Consider the following 15,115-nt stretch of genomic DNA (forward strand, 5'->3'; position numbering starts at 1 on the left):
GGTGATGGCACAGGGAGACTAAAATTCTGATAGGAAACTTTAGTGTCTTTCCAGCTGGAGCAACCAGAGGAAGGAGACACAACCAGGATACCGGAGAGTGAGGGTAAACTTCAGAATTGAGAGAACCGGAGAAGGAAACAACAAATTAGTTTATACAGACTTTCCACATCTCTGAACCATGCACATATGGACTGTTTGAGAACAGTATAAATTGAATTGTTAGTTTGACAGAGTTTACAGGCTTAGTCTTACCAAATAAATTGCCTGCTAAAACAAAAACACTCGTGGAGCTAACAGAATTCAGAATCTACATAATATAACACTCATAATTCAAAAGTTATAATACTCCAAAATTATTCAAAGTATAAAGGATCATGAGACATGACCCATTCTCATAAGAAATGATATCAACAAATACCCACTCCAGGTACTAGAGTTACAAAACAAGAACTTTAAAGCAGTTGTTATCCCTACGACCAATGAGGAAAAGGAAAATACACTCATAATAAATGAAAAGATAAGAAACCTCAGGAGGGAAATAAAAACAAACCAAAATGTAAATTAGAACTAAAAAAATACAATATTTGAAATTAAAAAAAATATCAGATGGATTTAACAGACTGGAGATGACTAGTCAACCCCAAACTAGATAAATATAAAGAAAATGACATGTAGGCATATCATAATCACACCATTGAAAAAGATTTCTTGGCTGAAAGCAGCCAAGAAAAATCATACAGGAAAACAATTCAGATGACCACATTCTTCTCATCCCTCTGATTTCCCTCACACCAGAGGAATGAATAAAGAACAACAGAAAAGGTTAAATATCTGGATAAATGTAAAGGAAGATTTATTTTCCTCTCAATATATTTAAAATACATATGACTATTTAAAACAAAAACTATATATATTTTTTTCTTATGGAGTTTATAATCCACTTGGTTGTAAAACAAATGACCACTAGAACATACAGGATATTGGTGGGCGTAACTGGATTTATACAGTCACAGCTTTCTACACTATTACATGGAATAATATTGACTCTAAGTAGAGTGGGAAAAGGTAAGGATGTATATGTAATAGAGAGCAACCATTAAAAAAAACACAGAGAGGTATAACTAAAAAGCCAAAAGATAAATAAAATGGATTCCTAAAATACATTCAACCAATCCCAGAGAAGGCTGGAAAGGGAAAAGAAAAAAGAAAGGGGACAACAGGAAACAAAACTCATGGTCTCTGAGAAACAGGGCTAGCTTTGGGGTAAACTGTCTCATAGCTTTCTAGCAGTACCAGAAAGTAGGGGCAAGGCTATAACTGAGTAGAAGGTTATGCCAGGGGGGTGGTGGAGGTTATAGTCAGAATGCTTACAACTAGGGAGGAAATGAGATAGGCAGAAATAGAGGAGAAGTGAAAGACTTGTCAGAGTTCTGAGGCTTCCCAATACAGATGCATGTTAGTCAGACACTAGATTCCCTTACGATACATGGCTGGTGGGGGGAGGGGGGGTCGGTGCTGGGGGGTGAGGTTGTCTTCTAAATCTGGATTTTGAGACACTATTCCAAACTGTTTGTTTTCAAAACCTTAAAACTCAAGCACTGGGAGATTATGGGAATGCTGAATCACTATATTGTACACCTGAAACTAATATTACACTGTATGTTAACTAATGAGAATTTAAATAAAAACTTAAAAAGAACTCAATCCCCAGCCTGTACCCTCCGCCCACCCTCCCACCCAACCTTAGCTTTCTGCTCCATCCCAAAGTGCTCTCTGCACATAGACCTGGGGGCCTATACACCCTGCCTTCTCCCTAGAAGGCCTCAAGGATGGTCTTGGCCTGGTGCTTGGTCCTTAACCTTGTTTCAACCTCATTTGGACCCTGGCTTCGGCTTCCCCTTAGTACTTACGGTATTTATCTGAATTAACTATTTATCTGGGTGTAGTCCCTCACTGTTCTGCTGACTTGCAGCCCTGGCTCACTATACTGGCTGTTTCTGGCTTTCTCCTGTCTGTGGCTACGCATAACTTGACAGAAGAGACTGAGGCACCAGAGAAGGAGCCAGCAAACAACAGGAAGAGAACCAAGATTCTGAAGCAAGAAATAGGAGTAGAAGCAAGGCCTCTGAGGAGCTGGAAAGTATGCAAACTAAACATGAGAAGGGGCTGGCTTAGAGATTATTCATCATCACACTTGGAGACTAAAATTCCACAAGGTGGCAACATTTTCCTATGAAATTAATGCAAGTAGCCACCTTGAGACTAAGATCATTTCTAATGTTAAAAAAATGTGTTATCTGTCGGAAAAAAAATCATACAGTAAGGGCAATGATCTTTGTGAAGGATGGATGAGAAGACAAACCTGGGAGGGGCTTTATTTGTACGTGGTTCCCCAATTTGTTATGAAAAGGTGAGTAATGGAGCTGCATATCCTATACAAAAGGCAAATGATGAGAAGGTCTCTGTTCTTTTGAAAGCAAGCCCCAGCATCTATGCAGAGTCAGGAAGTCACATTAACTTGTTATAACTATCACACTGCGTGAACCTAGACATGCTACATTTTGTTTAGTCTTTCTTTGTCTGAGGCAGTAGCAGGACATATAAAATTCTCATCAAAGAAATTTTAAAAGGTCAATACACAGTTTTCATCTTTGATTCATCAAAAATCTCAGGAATTATCTTCCCAAAGTTGGTTTGTGTAAATTAATTGTGTGACATACATAGCCAATTTTGTGAAAGATTAAGTCTTGGGAGAGCTAACTTATACAAAACCTACTTATGGGTGCCTGGATGGCTCAGTCAGTTAAGTGCCCAACTCAGGTCATGATCTCATGGTTTCACGAGGGTGAGCCCCCATCGAGCTCTGTGCTGACAGTGTGGAGGCTGCTTGAGATTCTTTCTCTTCCTCTGCCCCTGCCCCACTTGTGTGCTCTCTCTCACTCTAAATAAATAAATGAACATTTAAAAAAACCATGATTTAATTTTTAAGATAGAATATTGAATTTTTAAATGAAAAATAGTAAGAAATCCCACCATTCTAATGTTAACAAATAGAAAAATGATAAATCAGGAACATTTAAAATTTATCCTGAAAACTGATTTTCTTAAGAAAAAGATTAACATTGTTGCACTATATGCTAACTTGGATTTAATTAACAAATAAATTAAATAAAAATTTAAAAAAGAAAAAGCAGATTTAATTAAAGAATAAGGGGGAAAAAGTTACAGAAAGGGAGGGAGACAAACCATAAGAGATTCTTGGATACTGAGAACAAACTGAGGGTTGATGGGGGGTAGGAGAGAGGGGAAAGTGGGTGATGGGCATTGAGGGCACTTGTTGGGATGAGCACTGGGTGTTGTATGGAAACCAATTTGTCAATAAATGATACTTAAAAAAAAAGAATAGCAGGGAAGGGAAATTAAAGTATTATTAATTCAGGACACTAGATATTGTTAATTTTGTTCTATTTTACAACGAAAAAGCCTAAGCTCAGAGAGATTAAGAAACCTGCTCAAGGTTATACAACAGCAACAAAACAACTGGTGAGTGCCTACTATGTGTCAGCACTATGTGAGGCACTGGAGAGCCAGCAATGAACAAAGTCAGCAAGACCTGGAGAAAGGATACCAATTTAGGTATCAGATCATAGTCTTGAGAGTCAGTGTTGAAAGATGGTCAGAAGGAAATGGGAGAAGGCAGGAAGCATCTCATTGTTTGCCTTGGTTACGGGGATTACTTGTAAGCTGACTATACATACGAGCCCCAGGTAACTTCACAGAACTAGCATGTCTCATCACACCTCCTCTTTAAATTCTATACCCCTGAGTGAGCTTGGCTGTAGCACTGGGGTAGGCTACGTCATTTTGGGAATAGTTCCTCTCCAAACAAAACAAAATCTACAATCTTCAAGGTTTATCTTTTCAAAAAATCAGCAGGTGGAGAAAAGGAGCTGTACTGAGCAGCCTGTACAATATATGAGTCTGAGGGTTCACAGGCGCTGTCTCATTCCATTCTTTATCTCGGCATAATCTATATTTTAGTTCCAACACAGCTTTACAGTCTCTCTGTCTAGACCTCAGTCCTAGGCTCCCAGCCTATCTCCCTGTGCGTGGACTGGAAGGCTGGAATGCAAAAATGAAAATCCAAAAGAAGCATAGGTTAATGTGGTATTATATCTTGAATTAGATTATTTAAACTTCTTTCGTGGTTTTCTTTCCTTTAAAAATGTTCAGTTTTCTGATTATAAAAATAATAAAGGGTCATTGTAAACAATTATGGAAAAACAAAAAGTATAAAGAAAAACAGTGATATATAATCTTACTTCTCATATGTAAACTCTGTGTACTTCTTTCAAGACTTTTTCTTTTTTTAATTTATTTTCATTTATTTTTTTTAGAGAGAGAGAGAAAGTGAGCAGGGGAGAGGGTCAGAGGGAGAGAGAGAATCTTAAGCAGGCTCCACACTCAGCATGGAGGCCAAAGGGGGGCTCTATCCCACGCCCCTGGGATCATGACCTGAGTCGAAATCAAGTCAGATGCTCAACTGAGTCACCCATATACCCCTCAAGACTTTTTCTATGCATCTTTTTATTTTATATTGTTGATATATAAAAACATATATAATATAATATATATAAACATTATATTAGGGATATTCTTTTTTTAAAAGGCAGCAATTTTATTTACTTACCTCCCCTTTCTGTTTTTTCTCTCTCTCTGCTATAAGTTCAGCCCTTCTTTTAGAAATCATATCATCCTGTTAAAGAAGGAGACATTAAAACATTTTAATGGATAAAATTATTTTTTGTGTATTAATATATATGTATATTATACACACACATATATACATACATATATACACATATATACATACATATATACACATATATACATGTATACATATACATATATAAACATATATACATATATACACACGTACATATACATACATATGCATACATATATACATACATGTGTATATGTATGCATATGTATGTATATATGTTTCCCGAGGTGGGAATAGCATTTGGATGGAAGGATGGTGAATTTCCAGAAAAGCATGTGATGGTGGTAATTATGCTACTATATCCTTGTAGCTCTGGAACTTTTGATCAGCGATTTCCCTCCAGAGGGATAAACAACATTTGGGGGCTGCCACTCTTCCTACAAATTTTAGAACACCTTTTTGAATTTATCATCTGTTAGTTTGCTTTGGTAATTAGGTAGATTATGTATATGGAGAAATAAGGAAATAGTTGGAAATAATTTGTTAAAAATGTTTGATAATCTAGGGGCACCTGGGTGGCTCAGTCAGTAAAGCATTTGACTCTTGATTTTGGCTCAAGTCATGATCTCACAGTTTGTGGGTTTGAGCCCTGTATTGGGCTCTGTGCAACAGCTTGGAGCCTGCTTGGGATTCTCTCTCTCTCTCTCTCCCCCCTCTCCTGCTCACACTCTCACTCTCTCAAAATAAGTAAACTTAAAAACAAGTTTGATAATCTTTTATCATTATAATAAAATATAATAGCCTAATAATGTATTGAATAATTTAAGTCATATTATCTCAGAATTGGAATTAGTTGATTAGCTTATCTATTGACAAGTGGCTCATTACCTTCAATTTTGGGTTTTGTTTGTATTTTTTTTTTTTTTGAAACTCTTACTAATAATGAAATACATCTCCCTGTACCTTCCTCCTACCAATAGTAGTTCCTCCCTGTGGCCCTATGGAACAACTAAGCTCTCTTCAGCATGAAAGCCCTTCAAATTATTTAACACTGCTCTCATGTTGCATCTTAGTCTTCCTAGTTCCAGATTTGAAAGCCCCATTATTTTCACCCCAGCCCAGATTTATAGATTCACTCTTTCAAGACATGTCTTATAAATGGAATGGAATGAATCATATAGTATGTACTATTTTTTTTTTTTTTTTTAAGCCTGGCTCTTCTTTCGCTAAGCATAATGATTTTTATCTGTGTTGTAAGGTGTGTCAATAGTTCATTCTTTTTTTAATAGTGAATAGTATCAACATTACTTAGATATACCACTTATTCATTCACTTCATTGACTTATTCATTCATTCATCCAGCCTCATCAAATTTTAAGATATTTAAAGTGTAAATTGTGATGATTTGATATATGTATACATAGTAAAAGGACCCCTCCCATTTCATGAACACTTCCATCGCCTCACATATTTATCTTTTTTTAACATTTAAGTTCTACTCTATTAGCAAATTTTGATTATACAATTCAGTATTACCAGCTATAGTCACATATTATACATTAAATCCTCAGATCTTATTCATTTTATAGCTGAAAGTTTGTACCTGTTACCAATTTCTATTTCTCCCACCCCTCAGCTCCTGGCAACCACTTTTCTTCTATTTCTGTAAGTGTGAATTTCTTTAGATTCCGCATATAAGTGATACCATGCAGTATTTGTCTTTCCCTGTCTGGCTTATTTCACTTAGCATAATGCCCTCAAAGTCCTTCCATGTTGTTGCAAATGGCAGGATTTCCTTCTTTATCATGACTGAATAATATCTCGTACATATAAACACAATGTCTTTTTTTATTTTTATTTTTTTTTTTCCAAACGTTTCTTATTTATTTTTGGGACAGAGAGAGACAGAGCATGAACGGGGGAGGGGCAGAGAGAGAGGGAGACACAGAATCGGAAACAGGCTCCAGGCTCTGAGCCATCAGCCCAGAGCCCGACGCGGGGCTCGAACTCACGGACCGCGAGATCGTGACCTGGCTGAAGTCGGACGCTTAACCGACTGCGCCACCCAGGCGCCCCCACAATGTCTTTTTTATCCATTCATTCGTTGACAGACTCCTAGGTTGCTCTCACGTTTTGGCTACTGTGAATAGTGCTGCAATGAACACGGAGGTGTAAATATCCCGTTTTCATTTCCTATGGATACTTATCCCAGAAGTAGGATTGCTGGATTATATGGTAGTTCTATTTTAAAATTTTTTAGAAACTTCCAGGCTATTTTCCACAGGGGTTGTACCAGTTTACATTCCCACCAACAGTGCAAAGGGTTTCCTTTTCTCTATAACTTAGCCAACATTTGCTATCTCTTGTCTTTTGATGACAGCCATTCTAACAAGTATAAGGTGATATCTCATTGTGATTTTGATTTGCATTTCCCCGATGATTAGTGATCTTGAACACTTTTTCATGTACCTATTGACCATCTGTATGTCTTTTTTTTTGTAAAAATGTCTATTCAGTTCATCTGATTTTTTTCATATTTTCAATCTATTTTTTTAATCAGATGGGGTTTTTTTTTTTTTTTTTTTTTTTTTTTTGCATTGAGCTATACAAGTCCTCCAGATATTGTGGATTTCAATTCCTTATCAGATGTAAATCAGATGTGATTCGTAAATATTTTCTCTCACTCAGTAAATTAACTTTTCATTTCATTGATGGTTTCCTTTGTTGTGCAGAAGGCTTTTAGTTTGATATAGTTCCCATTTGTTGACTTTTGCTTTTGGTGTCAAATCCAAAAAACTAATTAAGACCAATGTCAAGGAGCTTATCCCCTATGTTTTCTTTTAGAAGTTTTATGGTTTCAGGTCTTATGTCCAACTCTTTAATCTATTTTGAGTTGATTTTTTGTATAATATATATAGGGTAGTTTCATTCTTTTGCAGGTGGCTGTCCAGTTTTCTCAGCATTTGCTGAAGAGACTATTCTTTCTCTGCCGTGTATCTTTGGCTCTCTTCTTATAAATTAGTTGAGAGTATATGCATGGGGTTATTTCTGGGCTCTCTGTTCTGTTCCATTGATCTATGTGTCTAGTCTGCTATTGAACTCCTCTATTGAATTTTTCAGTTCAGTTATCATATTCTTCAGTTCTGTGATTTGTTTGGAACTTTCCTGTATTTTCTATCTCTGTTGAAATTCTCACTCTGTTCATGCATTGTTCTCCTGCCTCGGTGAGTATCTTTATGAACATTATTTTGAACTCTTTATCAGGTAGATCATTTATCTTCGTTTCAATAAGGTCTATTTCTGGAGTGTTTATTTAAAATATATTCCTCTGCTTCTTCATTTTCTTTGACTCTGGGTTGGTTTCTGCACATTAGACAAAGGGCCACATTTCCTAGTCTTCACAGAGTGGGCTTGGGGAGGAGGTGAACCTTATCAGTCAGCCTGGACTGAGTTCTTGGCTGTCTCTCAAACCTGTGTGATTGTCAGACCTACTTTCTTTGCTCTCAGTAGCTCCCAGTAGTTAAGGGTGGCCGCAACCTGTCAGTGTCCCAAAGGGGAGGAAAGCCAACAGCATAGGCTGATTGGAAGCTGGACTCTCAGGCAGCAACTGTTTTGATGTGGGTGATATGGGTGTTTTCTCATTTGCTCAATGTATAGGAGTCATTCAGCTAGTTTCCGAATTTCTTTCAGAGGGAACTGCTTCATGTGTAGTTGTGGATTTAGTGTGTCTGTGGGAGGAGATGAATTCAGGAGGCTCTTATGTTGCCATCTTGGGTGGGAACCCACGGCACTCTATCTGGGTGTCTAACACATTTTGTTTATCCATTCATCAGTTGGTGGATATTGAGTGGTTTTTGCTTTTTGTCTGTTACGAATAATGCTGTTATGAACATTCATATATCAATTTTTACGTGGATATATTTGTATTTCTGTTAGATAGATTCCTAAAAGTAGAATTGCTGGATTCCCTATGACACTTTTGAAGATTTTATGTAATACTCCTCAGATTATAGTTTCAGAAAAGATGTCCTAAACCAATATATAGATTTGTTTCACTAATGGCCAATATGGCCTTGATGGATAGGTCATCATTCCAGGAACTAGTGAAAAAGCCACTGAAAAGTTTAATTATGATGCCTCTCCCACCTTGCTCCTGTGTCTGGTGTAGGGATACTTTGGTGCTACCACTATCTTGAATTTTATTTGCCTTGGAGAGAAAAGCATTAACACATTGAAAAATCACATAGGCCTCAAATAATTTTGTAACTCTTTAATTGCAAATAGTCTTTTTTTTAAGTTCATTTATTTTTTTTTTGAGAGAGAGCAAGAGAGAGCATGAGTGAGTTAGGGAGGGCCACAGAGAGAGGGAGGGAGAGAGAGGATCCAAGCAGGCTCTGCCCTCAGCAGGGAGCCCTACATGGGGCTCAAAACTGTGAGGTCATGGCCTGAGCCAAAATCAAGAGTTGGACGTTTAACTTACTGAGCCACCCAGGTGCCCCTATAAATAGTCTTAATATTTGATAAAAAGTGTTTTCATATTGACTGTGGCATTAAAATCAGAAAACTACATTTTTATAAAGACCACTTTAAAACTGAATAGAGGGGCGCCTGGGTGGCTCAGTCGGTTAAGCGGCCGACTTCAGCTCAGGTCACGATCTCGCGGTCCGTGAGTTCGAGCCCTGCGTCGGGCTCTGGGCTGATGGCTCAGAGCCTGGAGCCTGCTTCCGATTCTGTGTCTCCCTCTCTCTCTGCCCCTCCCCCGTTCATGCTCTGTCTCTCTTTGTCTCAAAAATAAATAAAACGTTAAAAAAAAAAAGTAAATAAAAAAAAAAACCTGAATAGATTCTGAACAAATTTACTCCCATATTTTTTTTTATTGGATATGTACCTTGATTTTTGCCTTCATTTCTTTGATGTGTTTTTTCCTTTCTAATTTCTTCTTTTGTTTCAGTTTCCACTTTTCAATTTGGGAAGGAAGGAGGCGATCAGAAACATCTTGATCATCAACTTGTATGAAAACAGCAGCATCTGGGAAAAACCCATGTTCCCCCAGAAACAGGGCCTCATCAGGATATCGTGGGAAACCATCTAATATAAAACCTGTGGAACTAGATGGAAATTTCATAATTTATTTGCTTAAAATACTATTATAAATATTTAAAATGAAAAAATTAATAAATCACAAGTTTATATATGATATGCAATGAATAGTTTTAAAAGTTTAGTGTAGTATCTTTTAGGTCTTTTGATATTTCTACTTGTGTAAACATGGTGTGTGTTCTAAATGTATTGAATTGGATTAAAATGGTAATATTTTATACTTATATTTATAGTATAGATAAGTTCTCTTAAATTGTAAATAGTCTTAATATTTGATGAAAAATGAATAGAAAATAAGTTCTCTGCTTGGGAGGAATGCCCACCCTAATGCCGTGTCACCCTTTATGTGAAGGTGGGTTTGGCCAGCCCACCTTTCGTGGGAATCCACCTTTTTATAGTTTTTCTTCTAGTAATACTTCCTCTCACGAGACAGTTTGTATTCTCTTCCCTGGGTCCCCTTGTAATCAATGACAATTATTAATGTGTATATACTGGCTCATATGTGTAAGATGATTACATTCAAATAGAATTATAAAACTTGCCCAAGTATGATGAAACTGTAAGGATCAGAAAACTAACTGAAATGTGACTACATTTTCATTATGAAATATTTATAAAACAATCAGGCTTCAAGAACTTGGCTTTATTTGAGAGAGTATTGGTCCCCTTCTGAATGAGAGTTATCCTGTTTATCTAAAATTGGGTTTGTTTGGGGAGACTTGGTGGCTCAGTTGGTTAAGTGTTGGACTCTTGATTTCGGCTTGGGTCATGATCTCACGGTTTCGTGAGTTCGAGCCCCACATCAGGTTCTGTGCCGACAGTGTGGAGCCTGCTTGGGATTCTCTCTCTCTCTCTACCCCTCTGCCACTCATGCTGTCTCTGTCTCTCTCAAAATAAATAAATAAACTTAAAAAAAATAAAATTGGGTTTGTTTTAGGTACTTATATTTAAATATATGTTTTCTTCCTAATATGAACAGGACTTTTAAGAACATTTGACAGTTTGAGTTCTTACCTGATATCTTAAAATGTGTCCCATACTCTTAAGTGGGCAATTTTTTATACTCTGGCTGTAAGATGTATGCCGTTTTCTTTAGAGACGACTTCAGCATAGTCTTTTCTGTGAGGAACATTTTCATCCTTACCATTCTAGCTGTCACACTTTTTTGTCAGTGACTTCGAAATCTCTACCTCTATACCCAGCTTCTTTTCTGAGTTTCAATTCAGGATTTTCCAAAAGCTGTTTAATCTCTTCATCGCAGTGCCCTTTAGGAAGCATTCGTGTATCATACTGTCAGAAATCATACCCGTTGTTACCCTTCCACACTGCTCTTGCTTCTGACTCACTGGTATTCGGGTGCCAACCGTCAGAGACATTTGGATGGCTCCTCCAATTCCTACTTGCATCCCACACATAAAGCCTTGATATGTCCTCTCTCTACCCACATTTCCATTTCTGCTATGACACCTAAGATCAGGCCGTTATTATCTCTCTCTAGGACTCATGCAATAGCCTTTAAAAAATATGTTGATTTTTTCCTGATTATAGAAGAGAAACATCTCACTTCACTATCAGTCAGAGAAAAACAGATATCATAGGATTTCACTCATATGTTGAATTTGAGACTCTCAACAGAGGAACATAGGGGAAAGGAAGGAAAAATAAGATAAAAACAGAGAGGGATGCAAACCACAAGAGACTCTAAAGTACAGAGAATAAACTGAAGGTTGCCAGAGAGGAGGTGAGTGGGGGATGGGCCAAATGGGTGATGGGCATTAAGGAAGTCACTTTTCAGGATGAGCACTGGGTGTTACATGTAAGAGCTGAATCACTGGGTTCTACACCTGAAGCCAAGACTACACTGTATGTTATCTGACCTGAATTTAAATAAATAAAAATAAATAAATATAGAAAAGCATGAAAAGGGCAAAATTATCCATAATCTCATATCCCAGAGATTACTGACATTTTGTTTTATTTCTCTGCGGTTTGTTCCTTATGTGTCCACCTTGCTATTGTAAATAACTTTGCATCCTTTATATAGTAACATTTCTTATGCTATTACAAATTCTTCATTATAATACATTTTAATGGTTGCATAATATTTAGCTATTTTATTTAGGCTTTTTACAATTTCACTTTTTACTTTTAATTCTTCAATCCATATGCTCTTTTAAATATTTTTTTAATGTATGTTGTGAGGCTAGGAGCTAAATTAACAAAGAACAACCCATGACTACATTGTTGCAGTCAACCTGCCTAAATTAATCACAACAAATGATCTAATTTAGGCAATAGGAAATCAAAATTAAAGTTGATGATTAATAATCTCACTCACTTATTTATGCCACAGATTAGGTGAAAAAGATTGCCCAGAGGTGCATTGGGAGTAGCCAGTTGTTTGAATTGTCTGTGATACAGTTTCCTTATTTTCAAAGTGAGATAATAAAAGTTTCTATTCCATAGGATAGTAGTGAGGGTTAAGCAAGTTAATGTGAATAAAATATAGTAGAACTGTACCTGGCACAAAGTAAGTTCCATGTAAGTGTTTGCTACTTCTCTTTCTTCTGGTGGATACCAAAGCAAGATATTCTGGTTAGGAAATTGAGGTGAAGTTTTAAACTGTGATGCCCTGGAGATTCCTAAACTTGTCCTGTTTGAGGTCAGGCTTGTTCCTGGCTTTTAAGAAAGGGATAATACTATGGACAGCTATTAAGTGGTCTTAAGAGTAATTGGTGAAAGGCTATAAGGAAAAGAGTCCAGCCCATCATTACTGTGAGTGAGTTTAGAATATGGGTAGTCAGCCACGCCTACACATTAGAATCAGCTGGGAGCTTTCAAAACTACTGATGCCTGGGTCTCAACTTCACACTCTTTTTTCTTTTTTCTTTTTTCTTTTTTCTTTTTTCTTCTCTTCTCTTCTCTTCTCTTCTCTTCTCTTCTCTTCTCTTCTCTTCTCTTCTCTTCTCTTCCTTCCTCCCTTCCTTCTTTCTTTCTTGCCTTTCTTTTTCTTTCTTTCTTTCCTTTCTTCTTTCCAATGTTTATTTATTTATTTTTGAGAGAGAGAGAGAGAGAGAGAGCGCGCACACAAGCTTGTGCAGAGGAGGGGCAGAGAGAGGGAGACAAAATCCCCAGCAGGCTTTAATGCTACCAGTGCATAGCCCTGCTTGGGGCTCAGACTCACAAACCGTGAAATCATGACCTGAGCAAAGCTGGACACTTAACTGACTGAGCCACCCAGGCGCCCCTTACCGTCACACTTCTAAAAATTTTGATTCAGTTGTTTTGGGGTAGGGCCCCTGGCACCAGTATTTTTAAACTAATTTCCCAAATGTTTTTAATGTGTACAATCACTCATTTACAAGAAAGTAAAAAAAAACTTCTTAAATTTATGCTGGATTACATTTTTAACTTTTAAGAATAAAGAAAATGAAAGTCAATAATCGTATAATTCTATATAAAATAAGATACCGCATTGGTTCCTTAAGCCACCACTCAGAAAGAATTGTTTCAAGAATTTCGGGAGGCAGTGGCTCATTTTCCATTAGATTTAATCTGATTGCTTCTTCTTCTTCTGTAAATTGTACTTCTGGAGACTAAAACAAAAATCAGAGAACAAAACAAAAAATTTAAAACTCTGTATTAATAAATAATCTATACATTACATAGTTGGTTAGGATGAGACCTTTTTTTTTTAGGTCATTTTTAATACCGCTACTTGTTAACATTTTAAAACTTGAGCCCTTTTCTTTAAATCAATATTTAATATGGTTTTAAATATTAAATTATATGTTATAGCTAAGAGGAGTTACTAGTGATTAGCATGACTGACTTTCACACATGGCCTCCGGATATCTGTCTCATTACTTTTTGCTAAAACCTTGTTCCATCTATATCACACACCCACAAGGCTTAACAAATTTTTGTCATTTATCTTATAATTATTCAACCTAGATCCTGATTAAAGGATGGGCGAGCCAGGCAGTCATCTGGAATACAATCTATATGGGTCCATTTACAGGGGATCATTTGAGAATAAAAGGGTCTAGCTATATCAGAAATGATTGAAAAGTGAGTTAGATATGGGGCGCCTGGTTGGCTCAGTCCGCTAAGCATCAACTCTTGATTTTGGCTTAGGTCATGATCTCACAGTCATGAGATTGAGCCCCGTGTCAGGCTCCATGCTGAGCATGGAGTCTGCTTAAGACTCTCTCTCTCTCCCCCCCTCCCTCCATCCCTCCCTCTCTCTTTCTTTCTCTCTCTCTGCCCCTCTCCTCTTTTCTCCCATTCGCACGCTCTCTCTCTCTAAAAATAAGTGAGTTTGAATGAAGAACTTTCTCTTTACAACCCCAGGAAAAAACCATCTAAAAGACATAAAATTTCTTATGATGCATCATTAGAAATTAATATTTTGAGATCTCTGCTGGTACTGGGGCAGATTTTTGTATTTGTTAGAAAACAGAGAACATGATATTGGAAAACCTTATAGTCTAGGTCAGACATCAAATAACATAGTCCCAAATAAATGCTATAAACAGTCCTGTCAGGGAAAGCTGTTCAGATTTTTACTGGAGTCATGTAAAACTTACCATTTTGTATCCTAGATGAGCAGTAAAATTTGTAAATAACATATGGGGAGGATGACCTAACTCACTTTATAGAGTTTTATACTGCTTATATTCTACTTCCAAAAGTAATACCGGTAAGCATAATTATCCGCAAATAGAGTATTAATATTACTACCGGTTTCTTTGTATTTTCTTCTTCAATCTTGACATTGGCCTGAATGGCAAGTTCTTCAAGTTCTTGTTTTGCAAACTGTTCTTCCTCAGAATCTTCTTCAAATTCAGTTCCTATTTTCTTTCCAGTTTTGAGCATTAGTTTTTCTTGAAGAAATTCTTCAAACTGAATGTGAAAAATGCCCAATTTTTCTGCTAAGTATCTTCCACAGACAGTTTTACCAGAGCCATGTGGGCCCAGAAGGCATATTCTTATTGGAGGAGCCTGCCACAGGAGAGAGGTAGAGTAGGAGGAGAGTGAAGAAAAGGAATTTTGGGTAATTTAGAAAACATTAGGCCTATTGATTGCCCTCTCTAAGACTGAATTATCACTTCACAACACCAGCAGCATCAGAAGCCACAACCATCCACATATTTCAATGGTCTGCCTGGGTACCACATAAAAATTGAAGTTCATGGAAATGGACTTCAGAAGAGTTTAAATCATGATCTATATGTTACATATGTTCTATTTAAGAAAGTACTCGTGTCAGGGGCACCCAGCTGGCTG

At 37.0% G+C, this 15,115-nt stretch overlaps 1 protein-coding gene across 1 annotated transcript in view; it reads right to left on the bottom strand.

Moving 5' to 3' along the window:
* Nucleotides 1–15,115, bottom strand: part of AK9 (adenylate kinase 9) — a 131,158-nt gene that overhangs the window by 29,310 nt on the left and 86,733 nt on the right. Inside the window, 4 exon segments of the mRNA XM_086707568.1 lie at nucleotides 4,691–4,756; nucleotides 9,615–9,834; nucleotides 13,298–13,422; nucleotides 14,570–14,830. Of these exon segments, the coding sequence (XP_086563694.1) occupies nucleotides 4,691–4,756; nucleotides 9,615–9,834; nucleotides 13,298–13,422; nucleotides 14,570–14,830 (672 nt within the window).

Source organism: Puma concolor, chromosome B2 (assembly GCF_028749965.1).
Source record: "Puma concolor isolate L17-30 chromosome B2, mPumCon1.1.hap2, whole genome shotgun sequence".
NCBI classification, from domain to species: domain Eukaryota; kingdom Metazoa; phylum Chordata; class Mammalia; order Carnivora; family Felidae; genus Puma; species Puma concolor.